Source organism: Euprymna scolopes, chromosome 32 (assembly GCF_053919585.1).
Source record: "Euprymna scolopes isolate OS-2025 chromosome 32, ASM5391958v1, whole genome shotgun sequence".
Lineage (NCBI taxonomy): Eukaryota > Metazoa > Mollusca > Cephalopoda > Sepiida > Sepiolidae > Euprymna > Euprymna scolopes.
The window spans coordinates 3,529,650-3,549,556 of record NC_136513.1 but is presented as its reverse complement, the minus strand read 5'-3'; the positions used below and the strand labels follow the sequence as shown (position 1 = coordinate 3,549,556).

The 19,907-nt window shown below is 30.9% G+C and overlaps 1 protein-coding gene across 1 annotated transcript in view; it reads left to right on the top strand.

The window, feature by feature from the left end:
- Nucleotides 1-19,280, top strand: part of LOC145256188 (uncharacterized) — a 491,452-nt gene extending 472,172 nt beyond the window's left edge. Inside the window, exons 19-21 of the mRNA XM_080114776.1 lie at nucleotides 1,514-1,648; nucleotides 14,211-14,301; nucleotides 18,050-19,280. Of these exons, the coding sequence (XP_079970902.1) occupies nucleotides 1,514-1,648; nucleotides 14,211-14,301; nucleotides 18,050-19,135 (1,312 nt within the window). The 3' untranslated portion in view covers nucleotides 19,136-19,280. The remainder of the gene's footprint in view (nucleotides 1-1,513; nucleotides 1,649-14,210; nucleotides 14,302-18,049) is intronic.
- Nucleotides 19,281-19,907: the final 627 nt, after the last annotated feature.

Here is a 19,907-nt window from a genome sequence, read left to right as displayed (position 1 = left end):
TTTTAATGTAATTAGACAGGCAAATACATTTTTTTAAAAATAATTGAATTAAATTATAATCAAAAACGCCATTTATGGTAAAATGTGTTATTTTTAGTTTTATAATTTTTTTCTTCATAATAATTGCTCAATCAAACTGTTAATTTTTCTTAATATTTGTTAAAAGTAACGAAAAACTGCTTTTTTCTATTTATACATCAAACATACATTTTTAGCATTATATTTCTCAGTTTTAACATAACATTTAGTCAGTTTTTAATTTTATGATTAGAATCATTTTTCCTTTCTTAGTTTCTAATTAATAATCACCAATGAGCCACATTCTTTTTCCATGAACTAGATCGTATTTTATTTTCTCCAATTCTTTATTGCGTAAATCAAGTTGACAAGGACTTTCATTAGAATTTGGTGGCCTTTAAAAGGGCCGATTTTTGTAACCCCCTGAAAGGATGCAACTGAAATATCATAACGATCATTTATGGAAATCCATATCTTCATAGTTATAGTGACTTTTTAAAAAGGGAGATAACCTTTTGTAAACCGTAACGGGCTGCTATATCTTGAAAAACCCGTAATACGCAGATACAAATTATCCTTATAATTTCAAACCCGGTTTATTTATTTATTCATTTTTTTGGTATCGATTCTTTAAATCATTTTTTATGTACTGGTACATGGAAAATTTACATATTATTAAATAAATTTTTTAATTTTTCTTTAAGATTAAAACCTATGCCTATTTTAGCGTTTTGGTTAAAAAATATTTTTATCATCATCTGAAAGATGATAATTTTTGATAACATATTCAATGAATCTCACACTTCTAAACACAAACGTTACAAAAATACAACGCAATTAAATTTCGGATTTCAATCTTTGATATCGATGGCATATGTGAATTTTTGTTTGTGTGTGTTTTTTTTTCTGTTTTTCTACACTCGTTCGCCCTCTTACCACAGAAATGTTTGGGTGCTTAGTGGGTTGCTTGGACTTAAACTGATTGAAGAAGGGACAAATAATAAATGGGGGGCATGACATTCCCAAACATATATGAAAAAATTTACACCCATATAAAGTGCATTCGTTACTTATTAATCGGTTAAAATTTTACATTGATTAGATAATTATCTGATTGTTCGTAGGTTTTTAAAGATAAACTTTGTTATGAAACTCAAAAACGCATCATAAATTTGGCGGTCACAATGTTTTAAAATTTGAACGATTTTCAAATGCCTTCTTTAATGGTGTATATTTTTAAAAAAAGTTAATTTTCATATACAACGATGAATATACTATTTTGAATGTATTTTTATTTCAGTTTCTAATATAATTAACTTTTCTTTATCGATAACTATTCATAATGACGCTACATAAGTTGGATCAAACATTTTGATAGTGTCTTTATTTCTGCGAACGTTTATTAGTTGAACATTATAAGACGAAAAACAAACTTTTATTTATAAAGAAAAAGAATATAGAATACGTATTTTTACCCACATTTGTTTATTTTTAGGTCTTTTGGTGTGCTTCTTTGGGAGATTTTCTCTTTGGGATGTTCTCCATATCCTGGCCAGGGAAATCAGGATGTTATTCAACATGTCGCTTACGGAGCTCGAATGGGCAAACCACGTGGCTGCACACAAGTTATGTGAGTAATTTGATTAATTTATTATTGTCAGTCTGATCAGGGCAAATAAGAAATCCGTAACAATCTTATACGCCTATCGTCTTATACCCTTTAGCTTAACTCATCAAATTATTTAAATATTGTGTTAAGCATGGACACATCCATCTCTTCATTAACGTTTTCACTACATTCTCCAATTAACCACACATTAACACACATACACACGTACTATTCTTCCAACGAGGACGGAGTTAGAAAAACTCATTCTTTTTTTTTTAATGTGGGTAAAATACAGTTCAACCCAAAACGAGTGACTCTAGATTTAGACAATTTCTTAAATGCTTCAGTATTAAACGACTTCACTCTCACTGACCAAGAAGAGAAAAATATGAAATGCAGTATCAAAACATATACTGCTCTTTGTTCTTATTCATACATTCATGAAAGTATCAATCACTCTGCCTTATTTACTCCACTAATATAGCCTTTCTTTAACTCATTACTCACTAACTCACATATTCACTCAATGAGTATATTTATAATCTCCTAGTTCATGTATTCTCTCACGCATCTAACGCTTGCTTATTTCCACACTTAATAGCTCTCACAAACATGTAAGCACAAGTAGAACTCTTTTCCAGCTTAATCAACCATAGTTATAACCGCTGTCATTAATTTTCCTTCCTTTCACTTTCTCTTAATAAAATTAAACGAAACTTCCATGAGCAGAATGTTTTTCTACAAATACTGGTCTGTAAAAAGCAATTCTACGGGGCTGCTCCTTAGGTTATTAAAATATAGTCATTTTCAATTCTAATGTTAACAAATTATTGTTCAGCTACTTTCTTAGATAATCAAATTTCGCCCAATCAATATTATCAATCATCACATTTTACTCTCACTATATAGCTAGCCAAGTTTAATATTTGCTATTAAAGATAAAATGTGTGAAATGGTTTCTGTACATGTTTCTCTATGCGTAACCTCGCATAAATTAATAGTGACAAATAAAAACATTCTAAGACAATCAGATGCATTTCTCTGAATTTATAAAAACTGCCGTTTTGATCCACCTTGAATGCATAAAAATACATCATTTTTACAATAAACAGTTGAGCCAAGATCCACGATAGAGCTAAGATCTACGTTTACTCTGCCCTCCTCCATTCCTCCGTTGACCTTGGGGATGCTATCTCAACTCGCGCATACACACTCTTATAAGTATACGCACACAGACATTAACGAACACATACATACAATTAATTAACTTTTTCTCATTATCGTCTGCCTATCAAAAATGAATGTATAAACTGATTTATTTAAATATTATTCACTTCCTCGGTGAAATTTTCTTTCTACAAAGAAAACAAATGAACATTGTCTCTTATTAGTACATTTTTATCAAATACATTTTGTATGAGTGATGAAGTTTTGATTATCATCAGACACGTAGATAATTTACAACTCTTACTTTATCGATTCAGACTTACTCAATATATCAGCTAATGAATCACTGGGCCAAGGAAATCAGGGTGTTATTCAACACGTGGCCCACGGATATCGAACTAGTAAAGGACCTTATAAACTCATAAAAGAGGATATCCAATATACCCACCGGGCACTCAATTAACCGTTATGCTTATGTGACTTTTGAACTTTGATAAATGTTGATACCGAAGTAAAATTATCACATCTGTTTAATCTATTGATTCCTTCCCTGTGTAACCCATTTAGTAACTCGATAGTAACTCACACATTCACTGATACACGTATTCGTATGCCAATACTCTCGAGTATCTATCCTTCTTACTCGTTCACTAATCACTCATCTCACTGAGCTACGCACTTATCCATCTACTCATTCACACACACACGCGCGCACACACACACACACACACACACGTATTATGTTCTACACTCGCCCACTTTTCACAATTCCTTACTTTCTCACTCAACTTTCAACTCGGCAATCTATTTGTTCGCTTATATCCCATCCTAATATTCAGTCGACATTTTCGCATATTTATTCATCTACTCCGTCATCTATTCTTTCACTTTTCGACTCATAAATGCACTCATACATTCACATACATGAGTATACGCACACGAGAGAATTTCAATCATTCACTCATTCATTAACTCACTCAAGACATATTTCCTGGTCTTTTGGCGAGGTGAAAAGTAATACTACGACTCCATCTTTTTAATCTTCTGTCAATGAATAATAAACTCTTTTATAACAAAGCACGGAGGCGCATATGGCGGCTGTATGCAAATGACTGACCCGTGTGTACGGCAAGGAACAAGGAAAACAGTTATAAAAAAAGAACGTGTGCACAGATCGATGAACTAATTAGAGAGAAGACAGAGAGACTTGTCACATACATAGGCAGAAAGCAACAGGTTTGAATAAGAGACAAGGTAAAGTATCTTGAAATAGACGTCTGTTGTTTCAATGGGAACAAAGTGAGTCGAGTTGTTGTTACCTTGCAATTAATTGTGCATGGTAACACGTGTGCAAATTTACACTTTTAGATTGAGGCAATTTTTATTCTCTACAAAATCCGTAATTTCCGTGTTTAGGGACGCACGAGTTGCCTCACATTTAAAAACGACATGTTGTCTAAATATGGCACGATGAGGACGCAATTAATAGGTACTGACTAATTTCAAATACCTTTGGATGTGTTTCGTATAAAGAATTAAATAATAAGTTATTTTATAACGTTCTTTTAACAACCACCCCCTATAATTGCAATGTAAGGTCGGATAAATGCGAACATTAGTCTTACAATAACTTTTTTTTTACACGGTGGTCACCACTTATCAAGGCCCAGAAGCCACTCAGGGATAAGGGTTATTGCAAGTACAGTACGTTAGTGTGGAGATTTAATGAAGTGTTTACTTAAGGGGGCGGTTCATTAGGAATTTGTTAACGTTGGAATTGAAGACATTCAAGTTGTAGTCAGGTGGGAAGCAGGCAGACGGAACAGAGTTCCACAGGCGTGGAGTTCTAAGAAAGAAGCTTTGTTAATGGAATCCACGTTTTGATTTAGGCACAGATAAAGAGTGGGGGAAATTTTTCACTGTGGATTCAGCTAGACAGATGTTTTTCGTGAAAGATTGGCGAGGAGGTACCAGAGATTGGAGTTCAGACGAGCACCTGCCATGGAAATAACGATAAAACAAGGATAGACTCGCAACGTCTCTTCTGTGGGAGAGAGGTTGCAGGGTAGAGAAAAGGGCATCCCCCACTAAGCGACGAAGTCTATTTTGTACTCTGTCAAGGCAAGATAGGCTGTTTTTAGCAGCTCCTGCCCAGATATGGCAGCAGTACTCCATCCTTGGACGTACTTGGCTTTTATATAGATAGAGAATTGCATCAGTAGTGAGATATCTTCTGGAGCGGAAGAAGGATCCCACCATCTTTCCAGCGACCTTGGCAACAGACGTGATGTACATGTTCCATTTCAGATCAGAAGTAAAGGTCAAACCCAGAAGTTTGTCAAAACACGGGGCCTCACCCAGACGAGAGCCATCCATCCCAATTGGTGCCAGATGGGGATCAGAGCGTTGATGATGTAAGGATAGGAGTTTGGTTTTAGATGCATTAAAGGAAACCAGGCACGTCTTCCCCCACTGAACCACGCGCTCGAGATCAGAGGAGAGAGAATCAGAGAGAACTTTGTCATTTACAGCCTTTGATGTGTTGCCGTAGATGGTCGTGTCATCAGCATAGATGTCACCGAATGATTTAAGTATGTGTTTAGGGAGGTCATTGATGTAGATCAGGAAGAGGGTTGGGCCCAGGATTGACCCTTGAGGGACTCCAGCATTAATACTGCAGACCTCTGATTTTTGTCCATCTACCACTACTCTTATGAGCCTATCGGAGAGAAATAATTTAATGATTGAGAAAACATTTCCAGTTATACCGTAGCTGGAAATCTTGTGAAGTAGACCCTTATGCCATACCTTGTCGAAGGCTTTTGATATGTCAAGAGCAATTGCCATAGAAAGGAAGCCTTTGTCAAGAGATTCACTAATCCTGTGAGATATAACCGTTAGCACATCTTGCAGAACGGAAACCATATTGTGTGTCACTAAGAAGGTTGTTTTTGCTGAGGTGGTTGACTATTTCTCTATTTAATATGGATTCCAGCAACTTACTCATAACACACAGGAGACTTATTGGTCTTATTGGTCTGTACTGAGAGGGAAATGTATTTATTAGATGAATAATTGTTATATGTATTAATTTACAAGTATGTGATTATTATTATTATTATTATTATTATTATTATTATTATTATTATTATTATTATCATCATCATCATCAGTAGCAGGGGAGGTGGAATATCTTCAGTTTCTTCTCCGTGTTGTACATTGCTGAAGTACATTCTATGCACGTCCGGCACGAATGATGGCTTGTATACATATTCGCAAAACTAAAACATATTAGTATTCTGGTTAACATAGTTTCATAGTACATCTGATTACAGAGTCTTTATCCAAAACTTTTATAGAGATCGGTGACATGTTTCCTTTCTATTCTATAAACGTGTCGAGAACGGAAACCCGAGAATATTACATACTAATCCTAGTCTGGAGATAAAAAAGATGTATTATATTTCGAGTTTTATGTATGACAAATCAGCAGATAAAATTAGTACATTTTGATTGTCTTCTTCAGCGATCCAGTTACCCCATTTGTAAAAGAAATTTGAGGTTGATAATTTACGCACAAATACGATATTGCCTTAACCGTATTATTATACAGATTGGTAAAGCCCGTAAAAATTCAACAATGCTTACACAATCAATATCTATAATTTATTTTTAATAATATTTTGTTTTGCAATTTTATTAAAAAAAAAAAAAATGTCGTAAAAATAAAACTGGTTAAAAACAAATTGGTTTTCTGCGTCTGATTAGGGACAGATCTGAAACACTGAATCCAGAAATCACATCGGTTTTTCTCAACCAGGTAATATTTTTGAGCTATGGCCACATGTCGGTTTTTACGATTTTGTTAAGATGCACGCAGTCTGAGGCCTTTTAGAAAAACTTAGTTGAGGTAATAAATGCCGTGCGAACAATTGTTTTGATTGGAAATTATTATTTTGTTTACGAAAAGTATACGAGTCGGATACTTCTGGTTGATTATATCGAAAAGGGATAAAGCCATAAAACCGTAAAAAGTTTCAAAATTGGTGCTCGGCATAAACGAAGAAGGACTAACCTATGCGGAAGGAATTGCTGCCTCCTGTCTAGAGATCAGCTGTAATAGCAAAAGCACTAGAAAAAATCACATGTACGCTATTCCGGGTCATTTTAGAAACGACCATCAACGACCTTTTGATGGACATATACAAAATTTTTCCCACCTCTGCACATCAAGCTCGGAGTTCGCACGTTCGAAAATTCAATGATTGAAGTGGGACTGGAAGCAAAGAAGGCATTTGTTCTATTGGTGAAAGATTTCCTTGGCAACAATTTGGCCAGAAACTACAAAAAAACCTTATCAACAACATGCTGGCTGTTTTCAGAAACTTGCGCTAAAATATGAGCGTCAAAAGCAGTACATATTTTTATATATATAAACCGGTTTCCTGATAAACTGGGTTCAATATGTGACGAGCAGGGTAAATAATTCCATTAAGACTCAAACGAGATGGAGACCAGGTATTATCTTTGGGACTCAGTCATGATTATTGACTAGTGTTGGAATCTGAAAATAGACCCGCCTGTTGGTGAGAATTCCAGCAGTTTGAAGAAACGGAAATTCAAGTCCTGCAGTTTGAACAATGGTGAATAATTTTTGTGTACTTTCCGTTTACCAATATCCACAATTCAGTTTTACAGTAATCGATGTAATGAATATCTGTCGTTTGCAAAATATTTTATTTCTCTTAAAACATATTACGATGATATGTTGTGACGAAAGTAAGCTGGAATTATTACAAAAATGTAATCAATTTTCTTACAAGATTTGATTTTTTTTCTAACTAATTTAGCACAAAAAACGTGACCTGATGGAGAAAAATGAATGCTATTTCCTGATTTAGCAGTAGCAAATATTGTAATTTGTGTTAGAAATGTAGAAATTCAAAAAGTAAAAAAAAAAATGTTTTCACTGTAATGATCAGCTAAATATAATTCATGAATCAATTAAACAAATGTAATTTATTTGTATACATTTATTGTTTCTTTCTACGAGACAAAATAAATTGAATTATGTACAAGTCACTTGGAAAAAAGTGCATTCAAATATTTTATTATTATTGTATATTAATATCAATATTATTACTCACTGATTATAGCATATAATATTAATATTATTTAGCATGAAATATTATATTATATTAATATTAATATTATTACACAATAAAATATTATATTAATATTGATGTTATTACTCAATAAATATTATATTAATATTAATATCATTACTCAATAAAATATTATATTAATATTAATATCATTACTCACTAAAATACTATATTAATATTAATATTATTACTCAATAAAAATATTATATTAATATTAACATTATTACTCACTAAAAATATTATATTAATATTAACATTATTACTCAATAAAATATTATATTAATATTAATATTATTACTCAATACAAATATTATATTAATATTAATATTATTACTCACTAAAAATATTATATTAATATTAATATTATTACTCAATAAAAATATTATATTAATATTAATAGTATTACTCACTAAAATATTATATTAATATTAACATTATTACTCACTAAAAATATTATATTAATATTAATAGTATTACTCACTAAAAATATTATATTAATATTAATAGTATTACTCACTAAAAATATTATATTAATATTAATATTATTACTCAATAAAAATATTATATTAATATTAATAGTATTACTCACTAAAATATTATATCAATATTAATATCATTACTACCGAAAAATATTATATTAATATTAATATTATTATTCACTAAAAGTATATTAATATTAATATTATTACTAACTAAAATATTATATTAATATTAATATTATTACTCACTAAAAATATTATATTAATATAAACATTATTACTCACTAAAAATATATTAATATTAATATTATTACTCACTAAAATATTATATTAATATTAATATTATTACTAACTAAAATATTATATTAATATTAACATTATTACTCACTAAAAATATATTAATATTAATATTATTACTCACTAAAATATTATATTAATATTAACATTATTACTCACTAAAAATATTATATTAATATAAACATTATTACTCACTAAAAATATATTAATATTAATATTATTACTCACTAAAATATTATATTAATATTAATATTATTACTCACTAAAATATTATATCAATATTAACATTATTACTCACTAAAATATTATATTAATATTAACATTATTACTCAATAAAATATTATATTAATATTAATATTATTACTCACTAAAATATTATATTAATATTAATATTATTACTCACTAAAATATTATATCAATATTAACATTATTACTCACTAATATATTATATTAATATTAACATTATTACTCACTAAAAATATATTAATATTAATATTATTACTCACTAAAATATTATATTAATATTAATATTATTACTCACTAAAATATTATATTAATATTAACATTATTACTCAATAAAATATTATATCAATATTAATATTATTACTCACTAAAATATTATATTAATATTAACATTATTACTCACTAAAATATTATATCAATATTAACATTATTACTCACTAAAAATATTATATTAATATTAACATTATTACTCACTAAAAATATATTAATATTAATATTATTACTCACTAAAATATTATATCAATATTAATATTATTACTCACTAAAATATTATATTAATATTAATATTATTACTCACTAAAATATTATATTAATATTAATATTATTACTCACTAAAATATTATATTAATATAAACATTATTGCTCACTAAAAATATTATATTAATAGTAACATTATTACTCACTAAAAATATATTAATATTAATATTATTACTCACTAAAATATTATATTAATATTAACATTATTACTCACTAAAATATTATATTAATATTAACATTATTACTCACTAAAAATATTATATTAATATTAACATTATTACTCACTAAAAATATTATATTAATATTAATGTTATTACTCACTAAAATATTATATTAATATAAACATTATTGCTCACTAAAAATATTATATTAATATTAACATTATTACTCACTAAAAATATATCAATATTAACATTATTACTCACTAAAATATTATATTAATATTAACATTATTACTCACTAAAAATATATTAATATTAATATTATTACTCACTAAAATATTATATTAATATTAACATTATTACTCACTAAAATATTATATCAATATTAACATTATTACTCACTAAAAATATTATATTAATATTAACATTATTACTCACTAAAAATATATTAATATTAATATTATTACTCACTAAAATATTATATTAATATTAATATTATTACTCACTAAAATATTATATTAATATTAATATTATTACTCACTAAAATATTATATTAATATTAATATTATTACTCACTAAAATATTATATTAATATAAACATTATTGCTCACTAAAAATATTATATTAATATTAACATTATTACTCACTAAAAATATATTAATATTAATATTATTACTCACTAAAATATTATATTAATATTAATATTATTACTCACTAAAATATTATATTAATATTAACATTATTACTCACTAAAATATTATATTAATATAAACATTATTGCTCACTAAAAATATTATATTAATATTAACATTATTACTCACTAAAAATATATTAATATTAATATTATTACTCACTAAAATATTATATTAATATTAACATTATTACTCACTAAAATATTATATTAATATTAACATTATTACTCAATAAAAATATTATATTAATATTAACATTATTACCCACTAAAAGTTCTCACATAATCATTATCAGATGATTCACTGACTACAAACTCTTGTGTTTTCTGGAGTCTGAGTGACAACAGGCCTCTGCAAATATCTAATAGTCTACATCTCTTTGATAAACTTTGCAAATCGATTTGCATTATAACAACAGCCGTTTACCATTGATTTCTAACTGACAACGGCCATTGTCCCACACTGGAATGTAAATATCAATAAGCATTCCATAGGTTCCAGTAATCCTCGCACTTATCAAGTGGGGATCTCATGAGTGATTTCTCTTTTCGATTTTGTTTTATCTTTCTTTCGTTTGGTGCCAGTTGATACTGACAGTATGATTTTGTTGGAGGAGGGGGTAAACTTACAATGATCGGATTTTATTTTTTGAATCCATGTGATATTTATCTACCATTTTGTTTTACTTTTGTTTCAGTTTCTATACTGTCAGTTATCGTTTGTAGCCCATGACCTTACATTCAAACATGTTTTAATATTTCAGCCGTTTTTATTATCTGTTGTATCTTCTCGGCCATCGCCCTTATTAAAATCTTTTACATTCTTTTTTCGATTTTTTCGAGATTGTTTCTAATGCCCTTGCTCTTATTGGCGTTCTCTTGGCATTCTTCATCTTCCATATCCTTTTCAGCTCTCTAGCTTGTTTCAGGTATTTGTTTCGTTTCCCCCCTTCCTTGATATTCACCTTTTGGTATGCTCGAACGAGGAAATTTACAATCTTGCGGGACTTATCCTTCTTGTAAACTATTATGACATCCATTCTTCGTACTTTGATGGGTTTATATGTTCGGACCAACATATCCAATAGAATTGTGTGATTTCCGTTCTCAAATACTACTGCCGGTTTGGGCTTGTACCTTTAATCTAAGTGTTAAAGGTACAGTTCTTTGCATAATTCCCAGTCAACTGTTTTCTTAACTTGATCATGCTATATCTTACATTTTTTCGAGCTAATTTATTACATTCATTTATTAAATGATTTATCGTTTCGTCTCTTTGGTTACATAGTCTGCACTTGTATTTCTGTGTGTCTTGTCAATATTTGCTTTAATATGGTTGGTTGCAATCGCGTTATCTTTAGTAACTGTTATTAATAATCCAGTTTCTCTGTTTATGTGTCCTTTGCGCAGCTATGTCAAGTTGTTTTCGGGGGGGGGGGTCATCTTTGTAATTCTAATGGAACGTCCATGTATTTTTTTTCGATTTTTTCTCGTCTTACCTTTGTTTCTTTATTCTCTGTTTTGTTAGTTTTTACAGTGTTTCCTGTTAAAGTAATAATTCTCTTTGTATGGTGCCTTACGTATTTTTCTAATTCATTTTTGTGTTGTTCACACAGTCTTCTATACTAACAAGTTTTCCTCCATTTTCACATAGTGTCAGTAAGCATCATTCGTTGGATGTTATACATTGTGCATGGTCATACGTTTTCTGATCTTCTCGTCGAGATTCTCTCACTTCTTACTTGGTTCAACCTATAAAAGGTCCAGAGTATGTTACTAGTATTACTGCCTGTGTGTTTATTACTTTTTCTTCGGTTCCTACCATATAATTTATTTGTCTTTTTCTTCTCAGATATTCCTTTCCAATTTTCTCCCTTTTTTTGTTTCTTTGATAGTGTCTGCTTTCATAATTTCTAACTATTTGTAGTTTTCATGTTCGTTTCTTGTCCCCCCCATGCCAATTTGGCAGTTCCATACCTTCTGCTGCCTCCAGTTTTTCCTTCTTATAACTAGCAGTGCGCACTCTTGTATCCCAAATTCCATTCGAATATGCTGGCTGAAGATGTTCTGTCTATTACCGTCTCTAGTTTCTCTTTGTCTCCTGCGAAAAGTCTCAGTTCGTCCATATACATTAGGTGGTTCGTTTTTTTGTTTGTAAATTTGTATCTGGTTTGTTTTGTTTTGTAAACTTGTATCTGGCTTGGCATTTCCTTAGTATGTTATAAATAGACGTCCGTGGTAACATGAACAGTAATGATGATAGGAAATATCATTGGAAAATCTTTGTATTTGTATCGTATCAGTCTGTTGAAGAATCTATTTTCCTGTTGCTTTTTTAATCAGATTGATAATCTTATCTTACATTTTTCTCTTCTTTTCTTTCTACTATTTATGCTTGCGGGATACTGTCGTAGTCTTTCTTGGAGTCCATCTCTACCATTTAAAAAAAAAAATTACTTCCTTCGTAATCTGTTGGTCTATAAATAGTAGATCATGTTCCTCTTTTCTATTTTCGGCATTTTATCTGTTTCTCGGAATAGTCCACGATTATTAGAGAAGTAAAATTGCTTTCTCCGCTGTACTGTAAGGACTTTCTACACGGTTTATTTATTTATTTATTATTATTATTATTATTATTATTATTATTGTCATTTTTATTATTATTATTATTATTAATATTATTATTATTATTATTAGTAGTAGTAGCAGCAGCAGCAGTAGTAGTAGTAGTAGTAGTTGTAGTATGTAAGTGCAGTGTTTATATTTGTGCCAGTTGGCACAGTTTAATATTCAAATTTAAAATCGTTAAATACAATTTAGGCGCGCAGTGCAATTGATTGTTTCGGCGCGTTAACAAAATGAAAAATGACACCCACGCAAATTCCGGCGTGACCTTTATATACCAAAGGTGCGTACGTAGTTGAAAGCACCCCATGTGATGTCTTCCGTCCAATGGAATTCCTCCTAGGACACATTTTAAAACTTTTTTTCTAGAGCTCGTTTGGAGCCGATCAAATCAAATATAAACATGCACAAACACAAAATCTATCTCTTTAATCTCTTAGCCTTTCGAGCATTCTTTCGTCTCTTTAAACTCTTCCGACTCATTCAACGCTTTCTCATATGTACTTACCACGCGTGCAAACATCAATTATTTCATTTCTACTGCTCCGCGCATTAATACTCTCTTTTAACAGACGAACATTAATATTGTCAATGTTACACAAAAAAGAGACTCTCCACCTTTCATATGAACTAAAAAAAAAGAACTCTGAAATATTGAGAACTATGTTTTAACTTGTTATTATTTGTTATTTCTATTCCGGAAATAAACCTCCGTTTGTGTTGCATACAAGATTTCTTATTTTTATTTTTATTATTTGTGGAGGAAATCAGTTCCCAAAAAAAGGCCAGGCGACCCCCACATATCTATTATTTATAGTAGTAGTAGTAGTAGTAGTAGTAGTAGTAGTAGTAGTAGTAGTATGTATGTATGTATACAAATGACTCTTAAGTGCAGTGTTTATATCTATTATTTATCTCGGTGAAACAGAACGCCTGGCCTGAGTTTTCTGCGAGAAAGGTAGTGTGTTTGGCGACAATTTTACTTCGCAGTTGATATGCATTCATGTGTACATGTTGTTTTTTAACAGAATATTGTATGCAGATTTATGTTTTTCATCTGATATGAGAATATTAATTATAACGAGAATTTGTGAAAAAAGAAAACAACTTTATAAATGAATGAATAAATGCAGGTTACGTTCAAATTACTATGTGTTCGCCTTTAAAATCCTATAATTAACTCTCACATTATTTTGCAATTGTTTTTCTTTCTCATAGTTATGATGTCATGTTGGCGTGTTGGCAGAGTAACGCTGACGATCGACCAGACTTCAACCATGTAACTGAAGTGTTAAGAAAATGTTCGCAGGTGAGAAAACACATGTCGTCCAAGATAATGGACCATTCGTTACTATATGATACTCTTACCTCCATGTTGTGATTTCAATCGAAAAAATAGTCGACCCGTCACCCGCTTTTTCTACGATCGTTATTTTCTTATTTCAATTTTTAAATTGTTCAACTTTTGCAATTTTTATTTATGTTCCTTCTTTACGCGTTTTCAATTCTGTTTTACTTCCTTCTCATTCTTTGACCATTTTACTACTATTTCCTGTTGTCCATACTCTAACACATCTAGACTCATGAACCATCCATTATATATAACAAGGCGGATAGCCATAAGTCGCGTGCTCTTGTGTAATGAATGAATGCGTGAATGTAGGATTGACATGACATTCTTAACGATAAACTAAAATGACCGAAAAATGGTCTGAAAAAACTTAAATAAATAAAAAGTAAATGACTTAGAATGACTTTAATGAACTTAAGGATGAATTGAATTACCTTAAGAATGACTCGAATGCTTTAAAAATAACTGGAATCCTTCAAAAACAACTTGAATGATCTGGAGAATGACTTGAATGGCTTTGAGACTGACTGGTTGTAAAGTGAGTGATCATTTTATATAAAATTAATACAGAAAAGTGACCCCCCTTTACATCACAAAGTTACAAACATAAGTACAACACGTAGTAAGAACAAATACAGCACTTTAATCTTGGCAATAAGGTCAAGACAAGGGTATTTATTTTCTCCCCCACCGAACAAATTAGGCACAATGCCGATTTTTAATGTGAGGAGTGAAGAGGAAATAGGGACCAACTCCTCGGGGAGTAGGGAAGTTGGATAGTGACAATTGGTATGACGGTTGCCCCTACATTGACCAAGGTCTTATATGTGGGGTTGGTATTTATTTGCTTCACCACCGAGCAAATTAGGCACAAGGCCGGTTTTTAATGTGAGAAGTGAAGAAGAGATGGGGACCAACTCCCCGGGGATTAGGGGAGTTGGATATTGACAATTGATATGAAGGGTAGCCCCTACATTGACCAAGGTCTTTTATGTGGGATTGGTATTTATTTGCTCCCACACCGAACAAATTAGGCACAAAGCCGATTTTTAATGTAAGGAGTGAAGGGCAAATGGGGAACAGCTCCCCGGGGAGTCGGGGAGCTGGATAGTGACAATCGGTATGAACGGTTTCCCCTACATTGACCAATAACTGATTGCCACAAGGCAATGGTCTTATATATGGGGTTGCAGCCACAAATGGTCTTTGCTTGCAATATCTGCCGGAACAGATACTAGATTTGGATCTTGGCGAAAAGGCACAGAAAAGGCTATTTATTTGCCACCCCACCGTATATATATATATGTATGTCGAAGAGAATCAATAAAGAACTCAATAAGAATGCAAATCGCATTGTTATGATGAGTGAACTTATGTATTCATAATCTAAAATTGTATGTACATATATATGACAATATGAGCACACACGCATATATATATACACACACACACATATATATATGTATATATATATATATGTTTGTGTGTGTAATAATATATATATATGCATATATATAGCAATATATATATGTATATTCATGATAATATATATATATATATATGTAAATATCTATATGTATATATGTGTGTGTTAATATATATATATATATATATATATATATATACATATATGTATATGTGTGGAACGTTGCACATGTTGTACTTATATATGCATTATTAATTATAGTGATTAGCTTAGCTCTTTTTCCGGATTTCGGAAATAAAAAAAGTACACAGAAAAAAGATTACAAAAATGAAATTAAGAAGTTGATGATGAGAAAATATTCAAAATTTTCACGTTATTTTTGTGCTGTTTTTACTAAATTATTGGGTTTGCATTTTTTAGAAATAATAAAAACCAAGAGAATCCAATACAAGTTGGTGGGCATTTGAATAGAGATGTGTCAGCTGTTTCTGACTTTTTGTTTCCCTGTTCTTTTAACGATGAACGGGAATTGGTCGTGGTAAGTTAATTGGCATTAAACTTTAATGGACGACTTACATGCTAAACATTTCTTGACATTCATCCGAAACTACAGACATGAGTAATGCAGTTTCCACATTAATCTAGTTGAACGATAACTAATGGGAATATCCAAGCGTGAAGCAACATCATGATCTTTTACTTTCCGCATTTATTCTTGAGTATTTTCTTTCATCAGAAAAAAGGGCACATTCTTTTATTCCTTATATTTAACCTTTATAGCATTAAACATTTTAAATTGGCATACGCACTTTACGCTGGCCTCAGATAAGTGCTGATTTCGGTGGATGCATGATCCCAGACAATAACAACCTACAATCTACTTTTAACAGTGCCACCAAGGTGAAGGTTATGTTTTCTATTGAGTTTGTGTGGTTTTTTGCGTGGGGCCTAACAACCACTGCGCTCACTAAACTTGATCGTAACATAGATCATTTCTTGGATAACGATGACTTAATTTTGTCATATGACAGGCAAACAACAAAATCAAGAGAAAAGCTAAATGGCATACGTCCATCGTAAAGATTCGCTATTTAGACAATATTAGAACCAATGAAGACTCATATTTTTCATAGTCTGATTTATGATTTTGAATAGAATAACGTAATCTTCAGCTTAAGTGGCAATTGCAATTTTCTTTAATTTGTGTGGTAAAAATTTAAATTTTAGCTTAAACAGTTAAATATGTTTTTTTCTAGGCATGCGTGGCATAAAGTCGGATACAATATGGAGAAGTATGATCTAGATAAGGCTTTTGCAATTTTTTATATTATATTACTGTCGTTGGTGTTATGTAAACCCGACAATTAAAACACAATTTTTTCCAAACTTTCTGCTTGGGTATTGAGTACGACTAAGACAATTATAGATTCAACATCCACTGACCTTCGACCTTTAATCATCATTCCATTATTTGGTCTACAATAGAGAAAGAAAGCAAATTCATATATTCTATGCTAGTTTTTGAATCACGTATAATTTGACAGACTATTTAGAAACTGCAATTTTTCACCTAGAACGTTATTTGTTTCTACAAATTACACTTTTGTATGTCACAAGTCCCGCCTCATTTATATTTAACTAAAATCCACAGCATATCAAGCGGATAAAATTCAAGCTAATATGTCATCTAAAAACACTAGTAGTAAGAAGATATATTTCAACTAATTTAGATTTTTCGATTTTTCTTCCATAATTAGCACATTTTCTCGGATATTCTTTGAGTAAGTGTTTTCTACCACACAAATTCATTTTTTTCCTCCTACCTACGCTCTTTCTGAACCCTGTCACCTTTTTAAGATCCCCAGCCTTCTTAATAGATACTATTCCGGAGAAAAATGTCCCTGATAATAATTTTAATAAAATGCCAAAATCAAGAGCCAGAAACATTAATTGCAATTTTAAAATTATTATAAATAAAGCATTATTTTTATAATTTGTGTGAGCCGAGTTGAGTATATAAATATAAATTGTAGTAAAGAAACGTTATATAATTTCCGAGCACATAGTACACATGTAACATATAAAGATTTCCTATTCCGAAACAAACTTAGATAGATTGAAATACGCCGGTGGTCTCACTTTGAAAATTAGGCATTATCATTTTTTAAAAAAATACTTTCCCATAATATGTCTCCGGAGAAAACCCGATTTTCAGCAACGAATTTACCTTTTTAAACAAATATTTTGTTTACTAATATAATTTTTATATTATTTTTACAGGATGAGGAAATACTTTCGCATCCTTTGCCAGATGGTTATTGCCCCTTAATAGTGGAAGCTCCGCCAGAACCCCTCGCCCCACCGTATCGCGGAGCCCGGAAGGTCCGTGCACCGAAATTTTATACTCACGGTTCACGCCAAAAGGAGCAGTTGCATCGAACCGAGCACCATAACACTGGACCGGATGGAAAACTCTCCTATGCCTCAATTGGATTCTCAGACTATGAAGACGAAGAGGTTAGAGCGATAAAAGAAGAAGAAGAAGAAGAAGAAGAAGATGATGATGATGATGATGATGATGATGATGATGATGATGATGATCGTGTGAACCTGCCTGAAGGACAAAAGAGAGAAAGGTATGCTGCTGACACGATAGAGAAGAATAAAACAAAAGCGTTAACGCATAGAAAGAAGAAAACTTATCGGATTTACAGAGAACATAAGCACAAAAAAGACGGTGAGCAAAATGGCGGCTTTGTGATGGTGTCTGACAACGAAGAAAGCGACTTTGAACAACCGGATCATTACTGCGAGTCTGACGAACTTTTAGAAGAATTTCAAATGAGTCAGCAGGTAAACGTAACCGATAAGAAACACCTAGAGACGCTTCGGCAGATGACTGGTGAAGAGCGCCACTATCAGAACCAATGGTTCAACTATACATGGAAAAGGCGCCAGCGTGAAAGAGGTGCACGTTGTCGACCTGTGTTAGAAGGTACGGAAGAATTAGATGAAACTGAATTAGACGACAACCATCAAAGTGACTGTGAAAATGGCGACAATGAAAAGAAAGTCACTGATGGATACGAGCAGAAAATCGATGGTAATGGAGAAACAAGATGCTTGCCCGAAAGTGTCACGATTTTACCAACGTGTTATTCTCAGTGTAACTTGAAATTGAATTCTTCGCCTAATTTGGTCATAAGAGTCGGACAAAACCAAATGGATGAATTAAACCGTTTTGAATATTATTCTGAAACAGAAATAAAACACGCTACTTCATTACCGTCAGTGCATTATCAAAACTGCGGCAGTGGCAAGGGTGAAGTTAAGCAACAAAAACGTAGTGCGTTCTTGCTTACATGAAATCGGAGCGAAAAACCAAAAAAAAATAAAAATATCAGCACTAGCTGAATAAAAAGACTGGTTAAGGCGAAACTGTGAAAATATATAGACGATCATTTATTTTCTGATGTGAATCGTGATACATGAAATAAAATTTCAGACATAACCCATTGTTTATTTTAAGAATACGAAATTATCTGTTTGTGTGTGTGTGTGTTTTTTTAATTTTTGACATGAGGGAATATAATCACATCATCTATCATATCTTCAATTTAGAACACAGACTATCCACACATCCGATATAAAAATTTTGCAAAAACGAAAAAACATATAAACATCTTACATATTCGATTTGAAACAAAAAAGACACATCAGTGTAGTACACTATTAATTCGTTATGTTCATGTATTATACGTGTACAGGCTAATTAATAGCTGAAACAGAAAGTGTCAGTCTTTTTCTCTCTCTTCTTTCTCTCTGTCTCTCACTGCCTCTCTCTTTGTCTCTCTTTCTATCTCTCTCTCTCTCTCTCTCCATAAAATGCATAAAGCCTGGTGAATCCTAACGAGAGTGAAATGCGAAAAATTTTGTGTAGCTTAATCGATATATATATATATATATATATATATATATATATATATATATATATATATATATATATATGTTTGGAAATCCTTTTACCCGAATACGATGTTCACCATGTTAAAAATATACCTTTTGTTGTAAAAATCTAATGAATAAACATCTGAATAAGTTGGTGGAGACAGGATATTTTTATGGACACATAAATCGT